Here is a 21,747-nt window from a genome sequence, read left to right as displayed (position 1 = left end):
TAAAACATTTAAAATTATCTGTGAGGGTATTACCTCATTGATCCACAAATTATAAGAACAAGATGATTGTAAACTGAAACAAATATATTTCTAAAATTCTATACTTTGTATCTAAAAACTTGCTTAAGTGAAAAACATTTTGCTAAATCTATTTTCCTTTTTAAATAATGCATGCATACACAGATGTGTGCATATATATGTACACACACACACATCAAATTTATGTGCCAACATGTCACATTTTTTCATGACACCTCTAGTTCATCATTGCTGAAAGATGGATGTAGTACTGATTCTTATATTTTTAAAAATTTTTTATAGAACCTTTTTTAAAAAGATTTCTTTATTTGAGAGGGAGCATGTGGGGGGGTGCAAAGGGAGAGGCAGAGAGAATCCCATGCAGACTCCCCATGAGCACGGAGTCTGACGCAGACTCCTCACTGAGCATGGAGCCTGACGCGGGGCTCAATCTCAGGACCTGAGATTATGACCTGAGCCAAAACCAAGAGTTGGAAGCCTGACTGACTGCCACCCAGGCGCTCCTGATTCTTACATTTTAATTTGTATTTGGCTTCATTTCTACATTTTACTATTTATGTAGATTTAGATTAAATAAATCTGTAGCCAATTTAGTTGGCTTTTCTGGCCACGTGATCTATCTCTTGGTGTTACGGTCTCTACTTTTTTAAAGAGGGTACAGAAGTCCCTGGCATTTCTTTATGAATGGAATCCTTTTAATGACAAAACACAAAGCACTGGCCCCCTTGGGGAACATCTGCTTCCTTGGAAAGGCTGGTCCCACCTACTTGGCTCCTCCCTCAAGGTCAGGCCTCCCGCTGTCCTCATTGTTATGCATACTCCACAGCACTAGCCACCCCTTCTTCAGACTGTTGATCAGCTTGTAACGTTTTATCCCCTGTCAAATATTTAACTACCGATAATTCTCTGATGATTTCGACATTCAATCATGGTTTAAACAAACAGTAAGGACATTTATGGGCTCACCTTACACACTATTTCTGTTTCAGCTACAGAACCGGTGAAGATCAAGGTCTTTTGTGCTTGACTTGGAATGAAATCTAAAGTCTGGAGTAAAGTAGAGGATTTTTCACATTCTAGGCAAAGGTGTACTACCTGGTAATGAAATACAGCAACAGTGTGGTTTTAAATGGTGCTCCAGTTTCACTTTTCATCGCTAAGTGAGGATCTTAACAGCAAAGAGTACAGAAAATCAATATAAACCTAAATACACGATTACAGATTTTTGTATGAGATTAAAGCTGTAACAGTTTAGGAGGAAGCGATGATATCACGGCTACTCGCTTCTGTTCATCAGCCCCCACCTCCATTCGCCCACAAGCCTGTACCTGCTGGACGCTGCCATAGAGAGCAGCCTCTTCCATGGCTGTGACCACGATGTAGGGGTCGTTCATGAACTCTTTGACCAACCGCTCTATATGTCTGCTCCAATGAACACCGACGGCAACCATCTGATGTGGTGCAGATTCCCTTTCTTCAACGTCAATATTTTTTTTTAAGTTATCTAATATAGCAAACATCTAAAAAATTAGTATAATTAATTTCGTTTTTATTTCAGAAGGGAGCAGTAACTGGTTGACAGAACATGAAAGGTAAAGAATTGTACATTTTCTGTTCTCAGAGTGGGGGAAGGTCTTTCCAAACAAAAGAAAAAAAACTAAAAAGGAGAGAACGTTAAATATAAACAAAACACAAACAATATCTAGGTGAACATGTAACGTTATGTAACGAAGCATTAACATCCTTATATTAAAAAGTTCTGCAAACGGACTAGAAAAAGATGATCCTACCAACAGAAAATAAGCAAAGAAAATGAAAAAGCAGCTCAGAGAACAGTACGAGTGGCCAGTATGAAGGCTCGACTTGACAAGTAATCAAGGAAATGCACATGATGCTAACGAGATGCCACATTTAACAAGCCCACAAGAAACGGAAGCTGGCCCTAAGGCCTCCCACTGCCCGGGTGCGGGGCGCACAGTGTGACAGCATGCTGTCCATGGGAGTCTCCGCTTTCAGAAAGGCAACTGTACAGCGCAGCATTCTGGGTATTAGTTTTGCAAATCAGAACTGAGGCTTCAGAGGCATTCACAAACCCTGCATAGGCCCACACAGTCGGTAAGCAACAAAGCCTGGACTTGAACCTGGCCACATCACTGCTCCCAAATGAAATGCTTGTGGTCATCATGTTACACTGCGCCCAAGAAATGCCTTCTTGTAAGAATTCATAGTCTTTGATCCATTAATCCCCTTCCTAGGAATTTATCCTAAGGGAAACGTGCAAAAAAGACGTATGTTCTTTAGCCACATGCACACACAAATGATGCTAAACGTCCAAAAATCAGACCATTTAAAAAAACTGTTATGCCCACAGGATTCCATACTGGCCCATGGCCAGCAAACAATCAACCTGTAGGATAGTTACTAATTATACTCCCGATGCTGCTTACTGAAAAATGCAAGTTATAAACTAGCCATAAAATAAGGCCTGATGTTGTCAGTTTTAAGTATCAACTGACACAGGAATTATTCCAGAACAGGAAGAGCGATTACCTCTGAGTGTAACTCAGTGGATGCTGGGGTTGTTCAAGTACTTTTCTCTGTATCCCAAATTTTCTAGAATAAAACTTATTGCTTCCATAATCATAAAAATATCAGTATTTTAGGAAACCTCACTGGAAAAGAATTTTTGGTCTTCAGAGAGAACTTTAAAATTTGGGAAAGAGGGATGACTGGGTGGCTCAGTCGGTTAAGCGTTTGCCTTAGGCTCAGGTCATGATCCCAGGGTCCTGGGATCGAGCCCCACGTCGGACTCCCTGCCCAGCGGGGAGCCTACTTCTCCCTCTCCTTCCTGATCACTCGTGCTCTCTCTCGCTATCTCTGTCATCCTCTCTCTCTCAAATAAATAAATCTAAAAAAAAGGGGGCGCCTGGGTGGCTCATTTGTTAGGCGTCTGCCTTCGGCTCAGGTCATGATCTCAGGGTCCTGGGATCGAGCCCCACATCGGGCTCCCTGCTCAGCGGGGAGCTTGCTTCTCCCTCTCTCACTCCCCCCTGCTTGTGTTCCCTCTCTCACTGTCTAATAAATAAAATTAAAAAAAAAAAATCTAAAAAAAAAATTGGGGAAGGAAATTTCGGATGAACTCTCTTCACAATTATAAAAGTTAAAGGGAAAACTTTTCAAGATTAACTGGCTTTTTCTCCCAATAGACACGTCATCTCCTGATTCCTAAAAGCAGGTAAGACTTCAATCATATATACATTTATTTCTGAGGGATAATAACATCTCGATGGAAGCCATACTTACTTCTTCAGTAGCTTCAAAGAATAACACTTCCACCTCATCCAAGATGAGGTGACAGAGTCTAAGAAATAACAAGCTTTGGTATTTGAGAAGTCTCAGGAGGCTGTGGGGTGTTGTAACAATGATGTCACCTACATTTTAAAAGAGAAGACAATTAACATTCAGATTTTCCATAGGTTTTTCTCACACCTTCTAGAACTGCTGTCTAATGACGCAAAAAGCGGTTTTTCTTGCTGGGGTGGGTGAGGCCTGGCTGTCCGGGCCAACACTTGTCCTTATCTAGCACCTGGGCTCCCACCAGTGTTTGTGCTCCTGAAAGGCAGGGGTGGGGGTTCAGCTGACATCTAACGAACAGGAGGTATTCGATAAATAGTTAATGAGTGAAGGAAATCATGGCGCCTTCTCAGTGGAACAGCTGTAAGCCAAGGTCGAGCCTTCGCCCTTCTGTGCCCGCCCGTAATGGACAGTGAGGTCCCGCCTGTCGCTGGACTAGTGACATCATCACACAAGCCTGCGTCCTGTGCACCTGCCAGGCAGGGCCCCACTGCACTCTGCAGGGAAAACCAAACAGCTTGGAAAGGATGCTTACACCCCCTTGGAAGCTTCATGTTTTTGGCTTCATCTTTGTGGAGTCCGATTGTTAACAATATGGGATGAAGAGGCCTGGAGAACGTGCTATAGTCTTCCAGTAATTCAAAAGTAAATTGGGCCTTTTTCCACCCAGGGCACACGATGACTGCCAGAGGCTACAAAGACAAATTCACATAATTTGGGGCAAAAGTTAGGAATTGAACCTAGTCTATGTTGAAGCATGCAGAACATCTCCTTCCACAGAGGAAGCACTATATAATTTGTTTGCTACCATCATCGTCCTGTAAGTCAGAAAAGATATAATTTCATTAGAATGGATTTAGACACAGGGACTCAGATTCCTCTAGGGCTTACACCAAGCATTTCACAAATATTAATTCATTTTGTCTTTAAAACACTCTCACAGGGTAGATGAGGGGTGTGAGGCACAGAGAGGTAAAGTTAGTTGCCCAAGGCCACACAGCTAATACACAGGAGCAATAGGATCTGAACCCAGGTGGTGTGGCTCCAGGACTCCTTAGGGGTAAGTCTGCTACGGCTCCACCTGAACGCTGACGGCCACCATCCCACAGTTATCTCCTGTGAAGTCACACTGTGCTGCCTGCCAAACACCCTCCCGGACACATGCCCTCCATGAACTGAAGACAAGAACAAGTCTCCCCTCTCCTTCACGCAGATCCAGGTAGGGCGCCAGCTTCCAGGCACCGGGCCTAAAAGCAAGCTGACCACAGAGATGTGGAGAAAGCAGAGGACACAAGAGGCAAGACCCAGGCATCATTTCTGGCCCAGCCCCGATTCTATCTCAACACAGGCTGCAGGGATGTGGTCCACAGGGGTCAGCTGCTCACTGAAGGATGGAGATGTGAATAAATAATAACCCCACCGATGCAGACTTCCAAAGGGCAATCATTAAAACCACATGGCAGAATGAGAAAAATGAGTCTCTCTCCTACACACAATGGTGTCTTTTCTTACTATGATCTTTCACCTTCTGATGAGGAACAGAGCTGCACTCACTGTATCCTCTGAGACATGTCGGGGACAGAGCTCTTCTGTATGGGGGTTCACCTGACCACCCGGACCCTGCAGAGCAGGGCTCACTACCCCCATCACCTGACCCCACACCCCACTTCTCTCCTTTCCAGCATCCTTCACAGATCCTTGCAGATTCCTGAACATGGGAAGAATAAAGTAGGGTTCTACAACAGTGTGGGATGCTCTGAAATAATTAAAAGAATGTGAGACACGATGACAGAAAGACCCAAGTTCTAATCCCACTTCTTGTCTCACTTGTCAGATGAGGCTAATTTTCTCATCTAGGAAACAATGAAAACCATACACGGCCAACCATCTCACAGGGTGACCGTGACAGAGGAACTGAATCAGTGGAATAAGTTTATAAGCGATATATTCATCTCCAAACGCCAGCAATCTCTTGGCTCAGCCGATGGCCACAACAGGGGCTCAAGGGGAGAATCAGTGGCAGAGAATCAATGACTCTGGTAAGTTCCTGTCTTGTCATGGAAACCAAATGAGTAATGTAACCCAAACTTCACCAAAAGTTCGGCATAAAATTTAAAAATAAATATTTTAGCCATGTTGTTGTGGAAACAAGACTATCTCCAACTTACTCCATTTCTACTTGGTAAAGACTTGTAGCAGCCCCCCGTTTGCAGAATTGTAAGGACTGGTGGGAGGTACAGCAGAGGATCATTTCCACAGTGAGAGATGACCACCACGTCACAGCCCCGGGCTATGGGAGGCCAAGAGTAGGATTCCGTGTGGCTAGGTCCTGGGAACTTGTTTCTTTGAAGAGCCTACAAAACATCAGCCACCAAAAAACCACAAATGAAGCATAGAAAACTAACAAAAACTCCATCTCTTTGCTCACTTCCCCCCCAAACAGCCACTACACATTGCTTATTCTGGTATTTTCTAAGACCTAACTTGACAAGTCCCCAAGTCTTTTCTCAGCACCAAACTTCTGCCCTAAGACACTTGCTTTTCTAGGCTCCAAATTAAAACCAAGTGCTTAGAGCTCACCAGAGCAAGGATGTGGCTCCTCCTAATAATCTGTGAATACATCAGCTTTACTTACAAACTGTTTTTTTTTAAACATGCCTTTATTGGGGTGCTTGGCTGGCTCAGTCACAGGAGCATTCAACTCTTCATCTCGGGGTCATGAGTTCAAGCCCCACATTGGGTGTGGAGATAACTTAAAAAAAAAAACCCACATGCCTTTATTTGCTTATTTTTCTATGTAACGGTCACTAAAACCTCCCAAGTGTGGCAACAGAAAGAGTTCTCCAGCCACAATGACCCTACGTTCCAAGAGGCTGAATTCATGAGCACAATTTGTGGGTGATGTCCCCGTCCGCCCGGCCCTGAGCCCCAGGAGCAGCGCAGACCAGCGACTGGGCGTCCCACGTGCAGCCGTCACCCTGCGGCCTCCCGGCACTGTTCCTGCTGTCTGCAAGGCCGGTCATCCTTCCTGGCTGACTTTCTTGCTTTGGTGGAGAACATATTTCAGGAGTGTCTCTCTTGAGGAAGTCAATTCTTGTGAGACTCTTGCATGTCTTGAAAATGTCTTCATTGCTAGTTTCGGATGGACCTCAAGGTTGGAAAGAACTTTTCACCCGAATCTCGGAATCAGCACCCCTCTGGTGTTACCGACGGCAAGTCTGAAGGCATTCGTGCCCTTGGAAGCCCCCCGATTGGACGCTTCACAGCCAAGTGCCCGCGATCCTGCCCCCTCGCTGTGGCTGGGCTCGTGGGATGAGGACTCTCGTAATTTGGACAGTCCCTTCCATGAGGTCTGGAAATCACTCGTATGTTGTTCTTCTCAGAATTTTCTGCCCACTTCCTTTGCTCTTTTTAAAAAATCCCACTGCAGAGACTGGACCTCGAAATGACCCTCAAATTGTTTCCCTCCTATTTCCATCTCCTTGTCTTTTTGCTCTACTTTCTAAGAGTTAGCTTCCATTTTCTCTAATCTGCTGCTTGGTTTCTATCTCTACAGCATTCTGAATTTGCAAGAACCGTTTTTATCCTCTGGGCCTTTTTTATAGCGCCCTGTTATTGTTTAATAAATACTGTTAATATTTATCTCTGAGGGTATTTATTTTGTAGCATTATCTTCTATTGCCTACACTGTTTCCTTCAGAGTTTTATTTTGGTCTTTTTTTTTAAAAAATGCTTTTATTTTCTTTTTAGGTGGGAGGTTTCATCAAATGTCTAAGGATCCCTGATGTGTGTTCGCCAGGAGGAGGCCCACTAAAAGCAGGCTGGAAGACATGTGGCCAGCGCAGAGCTCGGCTCCGTGAGCGCCACACCCCTGCAGGAAGCCAGGGCAGTGAGCAGATGTCTTCACTGGGAGAATTCATCTGAAGGGCATTTCTAGGGCCGTTCAGTTCCTTCAAAAAGATCATCCTTCCTGAGAGGCTGACTGTGGATGCTCAGGAACGGGCGGAGGCAAGTTCAGAACCTCCTACTTCTCTCCTTCCTCTACTAGTCAGCCACACTCTGGTGCCTGTTTTCCATCTTCTGAAAGCCTGTGCAAATTTCTAGGCCACTAAAGACTTTGTTCTCAATTCAATTCATCCTTGTGGATTTAGCCTCTTTCTTCCTGTCCTTTTTTTTTTTTTTAATCAAGAAGGAAATAGAAAAGCATGCGTGGTCAATTTACTAACTGGAATGGCAGGTCTCTAAAGCAGTTTTGAGAACACTCGGAAATACAGCATAACTACCCTGGCAACTTGTTGCTCCTTCTAATAAGCCCCTTTCCAGAGACGCATTTGAAAACTTAGTTCAGAAAAGCATTAAGAATTATACAGTGGTTTTGCCACTTATAGGAAGTAAACCTGAAGAATACACGAGAACTTAATAACAAAAGCTTAACAGAGGATTTCAAAAGCCAAGAAACGACACAAGTGCAGCTTTGGAAGGGTTTCCTAAAAATCCTCCTATGTTTGAACAGGTCAGCATTCCTTCATGAGCCCGCCTTCAGGAGCACTTTTACCTTTCTCAGGTCTGCCGAAAGCGGCGACGCATCAACGGACAAGCAAGGCTCGATCTTGTGCCTGAGCACGGCCGAGGGCTGCTGGGAGCCGGACCGCAGCCTCTGCAACTGAGACAGCACGCCTCACGGTTAGTTAGATGCCCCCACCCCGCCTGCCAGCGCAGGAAGTCAACCACTTTATGCAAAGGAAGGACAGCCTAGGTATATATGCTCATCAAAACCCACCCAAAACTACCAAAATGAAGGGAAGAGCATCTACTATCCCCCACCAAATAATAATTTCTCTAAAGCAGTAATTCACTGGAGAATCTCTAAAAGGGTGTCTTCAGGGAGAGTCCCCACCTAAGGCGGTTTCTCTTCTAATCTCAAATCCAGACGAGGAAGGAGACGGACTTAAAGAGTAAAGAGCTGTCGTGGATTTTTCATTTTCTGTAGGGCTGTCCTACCTGCCGTAGATCAGAGATCCCATCAGTTCTCAAAGGGTCGGGATTTAAAAACTGCAACAATCTATAAAATAGCGAAAAGGACAATTTAAAGGAAAAAGGAGTGTTAATATTTCCTCAACTGAGTTATAATTTTAATTCTTCCTTGACAGACATAAAATGAAATACACAGTTGGCCCCTGAGCCCCACGGGTTTGAACCGTGCACACCCACTTATATGCGGATTGTTTACGGGACAGTACTCAGAATGTACTTTCTCTTCCTAATGGTTTTCTTAGTAATATTTTCTCTTCTCCTGCTTACGTTATTATAAGAATACAGTACATGATACATAAGACGTACAAATACATGTTAATCAACTACGTTATCGGTAAGGCTTCTGGTGAACAGTAGGCTATGAGGAGTTAAGTCTGGGGGCAGTCACAAGTTACATGCAGACTTTTAACTGTGTGGGAGGTCAGCACTCCGAACGTCCGTGCTGTTCATGGGTCAACTGTACATCCCAAGGCAGAGCTGTGAAATCACTGCTCGTCCCGTTTTGTCCTGTTTATTGTGATAAAAGGCCAAAGAGGTCGGGTCAGTACGGAACTGGCCCCTGAACCCTGGCCCCCAGGCTGTGGACACAGCGCCACCAATCCCAGGAACACCTGTTCTGACATGAAGAAAGACTGCAGGACCACCGGGTCATCTCACGTTGCTGAGAAACCCGCCACCTCCTCCCTCCTGTGCCGTAATCCGGAACCACTGGCAGAGTCACTGCCATCGCTGAATCAACGGGTTCTAAGTAAAGGGCATTTAGCCCATGAGGAGAGAAGATACCACCTTTTAATACAAAAATAAAAGGCAATAGAGTACCTCAGGGTTGCTTATCAAGTTACAATTTAATGTAATGAAAGTTAGAAATGAGCTGCACGGGTAATGCAAGGTCTCTCATTCCAGGGAAAACCACCAGGTGCAGCCCCATGGCTTTCGGGGAGTAGGGTGGAGGGCTGCCCTGGGAGGAGGGGTCAACACAGCTGCGCTGACAGCCACCCCCAGGTCTGTGGGCTGCAGGGGGTGGCCAGTGAGCCCTGTGAGGAGCTCCTATGGGTGCAAGGGTGTTGCGGGGCCAGAGGGTGGGCTCTGGGAGGCAGGCAGCCCAACGGTGTTGCAGTCAACACCCTCCCCCCAGTCATCCCGGGCCAATCAGTGGACACAGTACAACCCACCCCGTTCTGAACTGTCGTAAATCCCTTGTCACTCTGGTGACTGACTTCAGAGCAGCCACAGTTACTTGGACTATAAGGGTGTTTTTAGGCTGGTATGGTAAGAAATCATAAAAATGAGTATGAGAATGTTTCATGGATTAAACAAGTAGGAAATAAAGTTACTACTCTATTGTTAACTCTTCAGTGAATACCTTGTGAATCTGACAAAACAAAACAAAACAAAACCCAGTTCCACACTACAAGTAATGAAATAGTTTCTCCAGCAGGTGGAAGACCCCTTTGGCCATCAGAAAACCAGGAAGGCAGCAGATGTAAACCCATAGAAGACCAACAGCCCCAAAGACAACCGTATCTAATTTGTTTCATAGAACTTCACCAAAAGAATCAGGAAGGGGAGGCAGAAAATGACTATTTACAGCGGAACAAATATTTAAAAAAAAAATCTACCCTAGCGAACAGGAAAAACAATTAACTTCAAAGCCTACAGCGGACATTGTAGGTCTATTTTCCACATGGGAATGCAGGTTTGAAATAATAAAATCATATGTAAATTATTCCTGCTTATAATTTTATTACAATTATTTAAAAAAAATGTAGACCAAGGAAATAATTCATACTTCACACAGCCATTCTTCTCATTGTGTTCTTTCTTCTCAGCCAACCTAAGTGGTTTCTCATTTGGCCTCTGACATAAAGCACTAGAAACCAAAAAACATTGATTAGAATCTCCGAGCCCATTGCCCCAGTCCTGAAAATGCCTATATTTTCTGGGAGAAAACTCAGTTAAGTAGCACTGAGGAGTGTGTCGCTCTACATATGCAGATTTATTTCTGTGAGAATGGATACTCTGCCCTCTAAGGATGAAAACCACGTTGAGGCTGCTGGTGCTCACCAAGAGGGCCTAAGCCCTCCACAGCTGGTCTCTCCTCTGACCTCAGCTGGAAACCCTGTGTAAAGCACAGAACTGAAGGGGAGAGAAGTCAAAACCTGCAAACCACCAGAATCGTGGAGAATTCCCAGGGATTTTACACTCCTCTGTCTCCTGGTGTTGGCCTGAGGCTGGCCCCGAACACAGAACTGCACCGCGGATGTGGACACCAAGCACTGAGAGAAACCTTCTATTTCAAGCCAGAGAAGCAGGAAGGGGAGCCACAGGCCAGACAGCTACACTGACTGATTTCCTCTTTTCCCTTTTTCTCTTCTGGCCCTGCCCCATGGGCAGCTCTGGTCATGCAGCTGCAGTGGTGACAGGGGGCTGTCACCCAAAACTCCCTCTCTCTAGAGGATCTAGGAAATGGACCCCGGGGTCCAAAGATGTGGGGGAAACCTCCATCTTTCTCCCCTCATTTCCACTGCTGTTTCGTTCCACAAGTGGCCCCAATCACACAGACCTGGCATGGCCATTTCTCCATGAAAAGCCATCTACCTGGACAGAGGCTCAAGGACAGGGAGCATCTAGAAAATGGTCAATGTGAGGAAAATCCTGGAGAAAAGAGAGTGTGCTGGAGAATGACCCAACACAAGTCCCAGGCTTGCCCCAAGCTGAGCATATTCAGAACAGACCCAAAGTGGAGCTGCAGTCACCACCCAAACGAGATGGAGCCTGACACCAGAATGGAGTCACTGACTTCCTGCTAAAATAAACAACAAAAACACCAAGGCCAACATTGTCCAGAGGATTTGAACAGAAACCAGTCTCACACCATGATATTCAAAATATCCAGAATACAACACACAAAGAATCAGGAAAACCAGATCGACTGTCAAGGGAAAAGATGATCAGCAGGTGCGAACTCCAGGATGGCAGACAAGTGGGAATCATCACGTACTTTAAAGCAGCTATTATAACCATGATCCCTAAGAGAGGGAGGGGTGAGCACTCGAGTGGAACAATTAAAGTTCTCAGCAAAGAAATACAAACTATAAAAAATACCAAATGAAAATTTTAAAATGGAAAAATACATCAAATAAAATTTCAGCAGGATGGAGATGACAGAAAGCTCAGTTAAGTTAAAGATACATCAGCAGAATTACTAATCTGAAGAATAGCAAGGAAAAAAGGTAAAAAAAAAAAAAAAAAAAAGAGCCAAGTCTCAGGGGCCTTTCAGACAGTATCAGAAGGTATGATACTTGTCTCATCAGAGTCTCAAAAGGACGGGAGAAAGAGATACGTGCAGACAAACATCTGTACCATGGCAGCTGAATACTCTCCAAATCTGATGTAAGACAAAAATCTACACATGAAGAACCTTAATGAGCACCAAGCATAAGAAATAGGAGAGAAACTACACCAAGGCATATGTAATTAAATTGCTCAAACCAGAAACAAAGAGAAAATCTCAAAAGCATTCAGAGGAGAAAGACATGTTGCAAACAAAGGAACAAAGAAAAAGATGACAGTAGCTTTTGTGTTAGGAATGATGCAGCAAGCAGACAGGACACCAGTATCTTTAAAATACAGAGGAAAAAAGAACTAACAACCTAGAATTCTATACCTAGCAAAAATACCCTTTTTTCAAAAATGAAGCTGAAATAATTTTTCCAGACATACAGACACTGGAAGACTCCATCACCAGCAGACCCACAATACAATCAACAGTAAAGGCAGTCCTTCAGGGACAAGCATAACGATACCAGGTGGAGATATGAATCTACACAGTGAAAAGCACTGACGGTAACTATGCAGGTAAACACAGAAGGTATTTTTTTTTGTTTATTTAAATCTATCGAAAAGACCACTGACCGCTTAGATACAAATGATACTAGAGCCTAGGATGTATAAAGAACGTATAAATGAAATGTAGGACAACACTAGCAGGAAGCCCAGGAGGGGAAGAATGGAGCACATGACTAAGATCTTACACTATTTGTGATACGGTGTAATAATAGTACAACTTTTCTGTGATTTCACAAACATCATGAACCCGCCTCTTGATGTAGACAGAGTTAAGGTCAAAGCCTCGGATATTCCTCCTGAACAGCCAGTCTTTGCCCCCCACCACCTTGTACTGCCTTCTGGCCCACATGTACCAGCCTTTACATCAGGACAATTCCACTGGACCTACCTCACAGAAACAACTTTGTCCAACAAGATAACACAGAGACTCTAGAGCCACTACCAATTTCTGGTCAGTTGTGCTACTAACCAGTTGTTATATGTTTTTCTTTAAAATTAATATAGGTTTAATCAAAATTTCTGGACCACTCTTTATTGAAATTGAATCCTTTCCTATCATCAATCATACAAAACACCATGTAAGACAGTATTACAACTCATGTATCTATTCGATTACACTAAATTTTCAAATCATACCTTGCTGCTGGTGTATCTGGCTCAGCATATATGGTTATCCCCCTCTTTGTTGGCCAGTACATGGAGGATTCAACACACTGTAAAAAAATTTTTTTAGAAAGAATGTGTATGCTAGCAAGATACGTATTCTTATGGAGCTAAAATTCCATGGGAGTCATTCTCATAAACAACCATCCCAGATCATTGTCAGGCAACACAGACATGGAGACACAAAGAACTGGATAATGTGGTTATGCCATGGCTACAACCACTAGATTAAAGTGTCCAAGTAGCAAGCAGGTGGCACTTCAGATAATCACTATTTCAAATGTCCTATAATATTTCACTTGTCTTGTTGAAGGACTGGAAAGACAGGTTGGACTGGAACTATTAGAGTGTCCCATAATCTCAGGTTTTCACATGCTTGTTAAATGAGCATAAATACCCAACCCTGCAGAGAAGCCCCTAGGCCAGCAACAAGAGGGAAGCTAGAGTTCTCTTGTTTTTTTGAATTAGAGCCAACACACAAACTATATTTCCTCCTGAAAGACACGACCACGACCAAGAATTTCTTAACAGAAAACATACTTTGGTTCCTAGACTTCAAATGAGAATATTCTAAAATTAACATCGTATGAACTTTATACCTAATGAACATTTTAAAATACAACCTTATTTATATCTTTCAAAGAGATGCACTGTTGTTTCTTTTCAGACTTTTTTTTAGGTGAACTTCTCAATGAATCCAGATTACATTTTATAGTTTTATCTGCAAAATAAAAAGTGAAAAAGACCTTTCTTAGAAAGTGCTATTGATAGAAAAAGGATTATAAATTTAAAAGTACAATCATAAAAATCTTAATACATGAAATTATTATGGAATAGGGTTTTGAACTAAACTTTACTTGAGGAGATTAAATTTTAAAGTCTTGTTTCAAACCTTGTCACACTAAAAGATGTTTAAATAATTCCTTTCCTGGCTTACTAGCAATTAAACAATTTATTTTCCCAACTTGGCAGACTATATTTTTCAAAGAGGGCCACACCATGTCTCCCAACATACGCGCTCTTCTTACAATTTGTCATTGACATGTGTCCCACCGAGAGGCGGGCTCTGTATTCCCTTCCCGGGAGCCGGGGGGTGGGGGGGCTTTTAAACAACATGAAAGTGGGGTTATGCGACTTCAAAGTTAGACGGCCAAAATGCCATGTACTTATGACCTGTCCTCTTTTTTTTTTTTTTAAGATTTTATTTATTTACGTATTAGAGAGCGAGAGAGAGAGAAACAGCATGAGAGGGGAGAAGGTCAGAGGGAGAAGCAGGCTCGCCGCTGAGCTGGGAGCCCGATGTGGGACTCGATCCCGGGACTCCAGGATCTTGACCTGAGCCGAAGGCAGTCGCCTAACCAATTGAGCCACCCAGGCGCCCTTATGACCTGTCCTCTTGAATGCTCACTGTCAAAACCCAGCCAGCATGCTGGGAAGAAGCTCAAGCAACCCCATGGAAAGGTCACTATAGGAATTTCCCAATCAGCTGCCAGAGATGTCACCGCCTAAGTTTCAAATGAATCCATCTGTTTCCTCACCACCAGCCCTCAGGTCTTCCCAGCTGAGGCCCCAGACACTGTGGAACCGAGACGAATCCTTTGTGTTATGCCCATTCCGAAGTCCCCACCATAGAATCCATACACATTATAAAATGGTTTACACCACTAACCATTATCAAATGTTTGCTACAAGGCGATCAGAACCAGAATATCAACTATAACTCAGTTTCAGCAATGATTCAGGATCACACCTGTGCATCTCACTTCTTAATAGCACAGTAGGTAGAGAAGGCATTAGAAAACAGGCTGGATTTGAATAGCCAGCAGGCAGCAAAATTCTAAAGCAGACTCAAGTATCTTTATTCCTTAGGCCTAGATCTGATTTGGAAAAGTGACAAACACTGTTCAGTGAATATGAATAATCAAGCGAGGTAATTACACTTGGGTAAAAACTGAGGTGTGATGGAAAGTAAAAGAAAAGGAAATCAACCCAGCAATCATTTTTTAGGGTACGACACAAGCAATCCTGGAAAAGTGCTCACACTAAGCATCAATAAGAGCAACAACTGAAATGACAGGTACATCTTTTACCTATTAAATAACATAAATCACTAAAATAAACAGTAAATGCTGGAAATGTGAGATGATGTTGTAAACTGGTCTAATCTTTCGTTAAAGTAATTTGGTGCCCAAGCCTGCTTGTCATGGGATCTTTGGGTCTGAAAATACATTCTCTCTTCAGGGTGTGATGTTATAAGCCAAAAATAAAAATTCTGATCTGGATCCAGAAGTGATGGTGATGGACGAAATTTGCTGAGAGAAAATAAATGTCCAAGCAACACAAGCTTTCAAACAAAACCACAAAGTCCATAAATCAATGCCATCATAAATGTTAAAAAAAAAAACAAACAAACAACCCACAAAGGTTTTGTCAGGGAGTAGAGATTCACACCTGAGGAAATGGAGATAAAAGAGCATTTGAAAAGGACTCTAAAATAAATACACTTAAGATATCCAAGAGATAAAAAGGACTCATATTCATGAAACAAAGCAGGTGGATATAAAAAGATATGCAGACATAAAAAAGAACTTATCAGAACTCTAAGCAGCAAGAAATAGTCAAATTGAAAACTCAAAAGAGGAAGTTAATACTAAGTTGGAAGCTAAGAGAAAAGTGGTAATTTAAAGAATTAAGAAAACCTTTCAAAACTAAGTTCAGAGAAATAAAAAGAAAATGCAAAGAAAGCTATGAAAAACAGATCATAAATGAAGAAACACTAATCTACATCTAAGAGGAAGAAGGATAAAATTTTTAAAAACATTAACATCTAATACTTTTCAGAAATTCAGGTTAGACATGAATTCTACAATTGAAAAATTCCAAGTGTTAACAGAATAAATTTGAACCATCCACTCTTAGACACATTGTAAAGAAACAGCAGAATATCAAGGATAAAGAGAAAATCTAAAAAAAATCAATAGAACATACTAATTACTTACAAAAGAATAACCAACAGATTGACAAATTAGGAGAAAATGAACTACTTATCTCCACTGTTGAAGGAAAATAACTAAGAACCTGGCATACCATATCTGGTTTAACTATTACCAGATGTTAACATCTATTACCCACAATCCCCTTCTGAAAGTACTAAAATATGTACCTGAGAAAGAAAAAAATAAACCAGCTGGGCAATAATAATCCTAATAACATTAATAACCTAATTTAAGATGGAGTTGGGAAGCCAGAAGGGGGAGCTCTCAGGCTGTACCACTCCTCACAGCCCTTTGTGGACCCAACAGGAAGAGATGTACCTTGCATTTTCCAACAGGAAGAAGCCTACTTTACCTACCCTAGGAGGGGGAAGGAAGATTTTCTCCTTGCTCAGCAACAGCCCAGCCAATGAGAGACTGTTACAACTCAGCCAATGAAGAGCCACTACACTTTGGACTCCCAGTTTACTTCAATGGACTTTTTGTTGATAACGGCCCCTCCCAATTTCCCCCTTTTCTCTATAAAAGAGCATTCCTCTCCTTTGTACTCTGCATTCCCACATAGTTTTGCTGTAGCTTGCCTGTCCTGAACTGTAATTCTCTACTATTCCCGTATAAACCCATTTGCTGGTAAAATAACTGCCTGTTTTATTTTCAAGGTTGACTACATATATATGCCAATGTGTGCTGATGTATAAGTCAAATGAATGACAACGATGCTAGGGACAAGAGGTAGGGATTAGGAATATTTTGTCATCATACTTGTACTACCTGTGAAGTGGTACAGTGTTATCTAAAAGTGGACTTGGATTGGTTGTAAATGCATGTTGTAAACCCTAAGGCAACCACTAAAGTAAGTGAAAAAGAAGTATAACTGATATGCTAAGAAAGGAAAGAAAACGGAATCATATAAAATGCTTAATTACAACTACAGATGGCAGACAAAGAGTGGAAGATAAAAATAGGAACAAAAAACAAGGGAATGAATAGAAAACAGTAACACATATGGTCAATATTAATCCAACTCTACCAATAGTCACTTTAAATGGCAATGGTCTAAATACACCAATCAAAGAGGTTGTCAGAGTGAACAAAAACAAGACCCAACTAGATGTTGTCTACAGGAAACCCACTTTAAGTATAAAGACAGAAATTAAGAGAATGGAGAGAGATACACCATGCTAACACTAATCAAAGAAAACTGAAGTAGCTATATTAATTTCAGACAAAGTGGACTTCAGAACAAGGAAAATTATGAAGGATAGAGGCATTACATAATGATAAAAGAATCAATTCTCCAAGAAGACCTAGCAGTCCTTAAGGTGGATGTGCCTAATAAGAGAGCATCACACTATGGGAGGCAAAAATGCATAGAACTGCAAGGAGAAACAGATGAGTCCACAATGATAGTTGGAGACTTGAATACTCCACTATCAGAAATGAACAGAGCAAGCAGGCAGGAAATCATAAGGATATAGCTCAGTTCAACACTACCATCAATCTATTGGATGTAACTGAGATCTATAGCCTACTTCACTCAACAGCACAATACACCTTCTTCTCAAACTCACATGGAACATATACCTAAACAGAACACACTCTGAACCATAAAACAATATAGGCCATAAAAACACATGAAAATTTTAAAAATAGAAACTATACAATGTATACTTTCAGACCATAATGGAATTAAACTAACTCAGAAACAAAAAAAAAGCTGGAAAAATCCCCAAATACTGAGAGATTAAACAACACACTTCTAAATAACACTTGGATCAAGAAGAAATCTTGAGAAACTTAAAAATAGTTTAAACTAAGTGAAAATTATGATATAGCTTATCAAAATTTGTGGGATATAGTAAAAACAGTATTTGGAAGGCAATTTATAGCATTAAATGTATATATAAGAAAAGAAGACAGATCTCAAGTCAATAATTGGTGAGAGCTATCCTCCTAGCTTGGAAACGGCTGCCTTCTCGTGTATTCTCACATGGAGAGGGAGCGCTCTCGTGTCTCTCTTTCTCTTCTTACAAGGGCTCTATGACCTCATTTAACCTAATTACCTCTTAAAGACTCTATCTCTAAATACAGTCATACTGGGGGTGTTAGGGCCAGGGCACACAACTCAGTCCACAGCATGATTTTCTTTGAAAAGGATCAATAAAACAACACCCCTCTAGCCAAGCTAACAAAGAAAAACACAGATGACACAAATTACAAATATCAGATGAAAGAATAAACATCACTACAGGTCCTATGGACATTCATCGACAAATAAGAAATACCATGAACAACTCTACGTTCACAAATTTGGTAACCTAGATGAACTGGATCAATTCCTCGAAAGCCACAGTCTGCCAAAACTCACACAACTCAGTCCTCAAACTGGTAGGTGGAGCAGAGAAGAGGGCATGTGATCTGTGCAGGCAGAGGAAGGAACCTTGGTGATGGAGAGCAGGACATGGGAGCCCAAGCAGAGTGAGGTGAGCACTCGGGGGGTGGAAGAGCGGAGAGGCTTGGAGCCAAGTAGGGTGAGGAGGGTGCCTTTGCAAGGGTGGGAGTGAGGGACAACCCTACCTGGGAATGCAGAACCCAAGTGGGGGTGGACCTACGTCTAAGTGAAATGAGGAAAGTGTCCACAGGGCGGCTGTGTGTGTGGCAGGGGGATGGTATCAGCCTGAACTAGGTGAGTGATGGAGGCAGGGGAGGTTTGAGTGGTGTGCTGTCAGCGAATGGAGTGGGAGAGCGCATCTGTGCAGAAAGGGTAGTAATGGCCGTGAAGAACTGGTTACTTACACAAGCAAAGAGTGGTTGCCTATCTAGAAGGACTGACCCCATAAGTATCTATAGTAGGAATAAAGGCAGATAGGAATCTTAAGAGTCACAGAGGGACATGACAAATTTGGGAAGGCAGAAAGCTAGAATAATCCAGCAGCAGCAGGATCTCAATTCAAAATATTGCTGTCAACTCCTGGTTTCCAGTACAGAAATCACAACAGATATAAAATCTATAGAGATGTAAGTGTATATATGAGCACGGATGCACACACACCCAGTCCCCAGCTCTGTCCACTGAAGGGCCTGGGAGCAACCACCATGACAGAAACGAACACACCCAGCTCCCAGATGTTTCAAAATGCCATTCTCCATTCAAAGGAGCCAGGGGAACTTAGGGAACTGGTTGAACCACTTCAGGGTCTCAGATAGGAATCTATACTGATGTGGATTAATGAGCAAATGAAAAGGAATGATAGCAGCAGCCAACAAAATATTTGCAAGGTGAAGAGTAACTTTCAGTGGAGAAGCCTGGCAGATGCTAATTAATTAAGCGATCAAAGGGATCCTCACCAGTACTGGGACACATCAAAGTTTTATGTCCACTGGTAAGATGGAATGAGATGAACCCAGTGTCTCTCTTGAGGGATCCCTGCCACAGGTGTGTAAGCTCAATCTCATACAATTGAGACATTCTACTAAGCAGCCAGTCTATAGTCTTTCCAAGTGTCAAGGTCATAAAAGTCAAGGGAAAACTGAGGAACCATTCCAGACTGAAGGAGGAGAGAGAGGCTCGACGGCGGAACACAAGGGATGCTGAGTCGCACCCGCCTGCCATAAAGGAGTCACAGGGAAGAGTGGCTGAACCTGAGGTTTAGGTGATCGCGATGTGTCAATGTCAGTTTTCTGACTTGTATGGCTGTATTGTGAATATTTTTGAGAATATCCTTGTTGCTGAGAAAAACACACTCAAGTATCGGGGAGAGATCCAATCAGCAACTTATCCTCACATGCTTTAGAAAGAGTTCTCTGCAAAATTCTCCAACGCTTCTGTAAGTCTGTGATTATCCTAAAATAAAAATCTCATTTCGAAAATGGACGTAAGCCCTGTGAAGGCAGACTTGTTTCCTTCCTTGCTGAGCCCCTAGAGCAGTCCTGACACGCACGGGCACTTCCGGAATAGCCGATGAATACATACACATGGCTCAGGGGTGTGTGAGCTAGTCTGTCAGAGAAGTCAAGACAGGGGGGCGCGTGGGTGGCTCAGTCGGTTGAGCATCTGCCTTTGGCTCAGGTCATGATCCCAGGGTCCTGGGATCGAGTCCTGCATGGGGCTCCCTGCTCAGCGGGGAGCCTGCTTCTCCCTCTGCCCTGCCCCACCCCCACTCATGCACACTCTCTCTCTCTCTCTCAAATGAATAAATAAAATCTTTAAAAAAAATAAAATAAGTCAAGACAGGTCTAGAACTAAGTGATAAGCCCAGAAATGGTAAATTAATTGTAAGGGTTTCAAAATCTGGAGACAACCACCAAAGTAAAAAGGTAAGGGGAACGATAAAGGTTTACTTCTTGGGAACAGCCTCAGCTAAGGAGAGGCTAGAAAGATTACTTCTCATCACTTTTCACTCCTTCTGTCCTATTTGATTGTTTAACCAAGTATTAACAAAGTATTATGCTTTGATTTTAAAAATGTAAGACAATTTCAAGTACCAAAAAATAATTAAAATACAGTTGAAATACCTTCTTACCATGATTACAAGGAAAAGGAAATCTTTGCTTGGGTAAGTAACACCTAATAATTTTGTTTTCCCATGACAATCAGTTATATCTCACGTCGGCTTTCCTTTCTTTTACCATCAACCTTTTCCTTTTCAAAGACATACACAGTGCTGGGACACCTGGGTGGCTCAGTCGGTTAAGCAGCTGCCTTCGGCTCAGGTCATGATCCTGGGGTCCTGGGATCGAGCCCCACGTCCGGCTCCCTGCTCAGTGGACAGCCTGCTTCTCCCTCTCCCTGCCACTCTGCCTACTTGTGCTCTCTCTCTAGCAAATAAATAAATAAAATCTTTAAAAAAAAAAAAAAGACACACACAGTGCATCCTGACACTGACCACGGTAAGGAAAAGTGGGAAACGGTTACTGTCCAGCAACCTGGGGCCACTTAAAAAAAAAAAACAAAACACAAAAATGATGACATATTCATGTGATGGAAAGCTGGGCACTGATTAAACACAACATAAAATGCTTGGTATTTTTCATGCTCCAGTAGAAGTGGGCCCATATTTCTATTCCATGTGTCTTTCTGCCATCAGTAACAGGGGCATGTTTCAGCAGGAACTCTCAGCTGAGACCCCTGCAGGAGGCATGTCAGAACACAGGGTGGGGGCCGCATGTGCCACGTCGGCCACGGGCCATGTCAACTGTGTATGTGGATGGCCCGTTTAATAAAGTCACTGCAATGGGAACAGTGCCTCCCCCCACCCCACCCTGATCACACAGGAGGAGGGACACCAACATCCCGTCTGTCTCACGTCAGAGCTCATGTCCTTAAACTCAAGTGATCCTGGACATATCTGACCTACAAAGAAGTTCATCCATATGTTAACTGAAAAACACTACACAGGGGTATGTATAGAATCCAATTTCTGTGAGATAAAAATGTTATGCACAACCCTCACACCTGGAAAACTCTGGAAAGCAAGACTCTCATATTTTAGTAAGTAGCTATTAAAGATGACAGGTTTTTAAAACTTTGATTATCTGTATTCTTCTACAATAAACAACATTATCAAAGTAATTAAACAGAATGCTAACTGTAGGGAGTGACTTCGTTGGCGAAAGCTTTAACTTAGTTGAGGTTTACAATGTACGTGCATGAAACACTCGGTGTACACGCGCGGGACGAGGAGGGGAGTGGTACAGGAATTACCACAGAGGGTGACCAAGAATCAAAGAGGCTGGCAGGTTCCACTCTGGTCCAACAATTCCCACCTGTTATGTTCCTTGGAGATACAGAGTTAAAGACTGGGTATTTCTACCC

The 21,747-nt window shown here is 42.7% G+C and overlaps 1 protein-coding gene across 3 annotated transcripts in view; it reads right to left on the bottom strand.

Annotated features, from left to right (window-relative positions):
• The window catches only part of TDRD12 (tudor domain containing 12), an 82,087-nt gene that overhangs the window by 22,048 nt on the left and 38,292 nt on the right, over positions 1–21,747 (bottom strand). Inside the window, exons 12-21 of one of the 3 annotated variants that reach the window (XM_032390421.1) lie at positions 13,563–13,660; positions 12,913–12,989; positions 10,217–10,297; positions 8,395–8,455; positions 7,949–8,056; positions 5,562–5,747; positions 3,929–4,085; positions 3,343–3,470; positions 1,368–1,559; positions 1,006–1,134 (exon numbers count right to left, since the gene is read on the bottom strand). In XM_032390421.1, coding sequence (XP_032246312.1) covers positions 1,006–1,134; positions 1,368–1,559; positions 3,343–3,470; positions 3,929–4,085; positions 5,562–5,747; positions 7,949–8,056; positions 8,395–8,455; positions 10,217–10,297; positions 12,913–12,989; positions 13,563–13,660 — 1,217 coding nt within the window. Of the gene's footprint in view, positions 1–1,005; positions 1,135–1,367; positions 2,304–3,342; positions 3,471–3,658; positions 4,086–5,561; positions 5,748–7,948; positions 8,057–8,394; positions 8,456–10,216; positions 10,298–12,912; positions 12,990–13,562; positions 13,661–21,747 lie in introns of those variants that run through there. The other 2 variants (XM_032390420.1, XM_032390419.1) reach the window with 2 other exon arrangements.

Source organism: Phoca vitulina, unplaced genomic scaffold, assembly GCF_004348235.1.
Source record: "Phoca vitulina isolate PV1807 unplaced genomic scaffold, GSC_HSeal_1.0 scaffold58, whole genome shotgun sequence".
NCBI lineage: Eukaryota > Metazoa > Chordata > Mammalia > Carnivora > Phocidae > Phoca > Phoca vitulina.
This window is presented reverse-complemented; position numbering and strand designations above follow the sequence as displayed.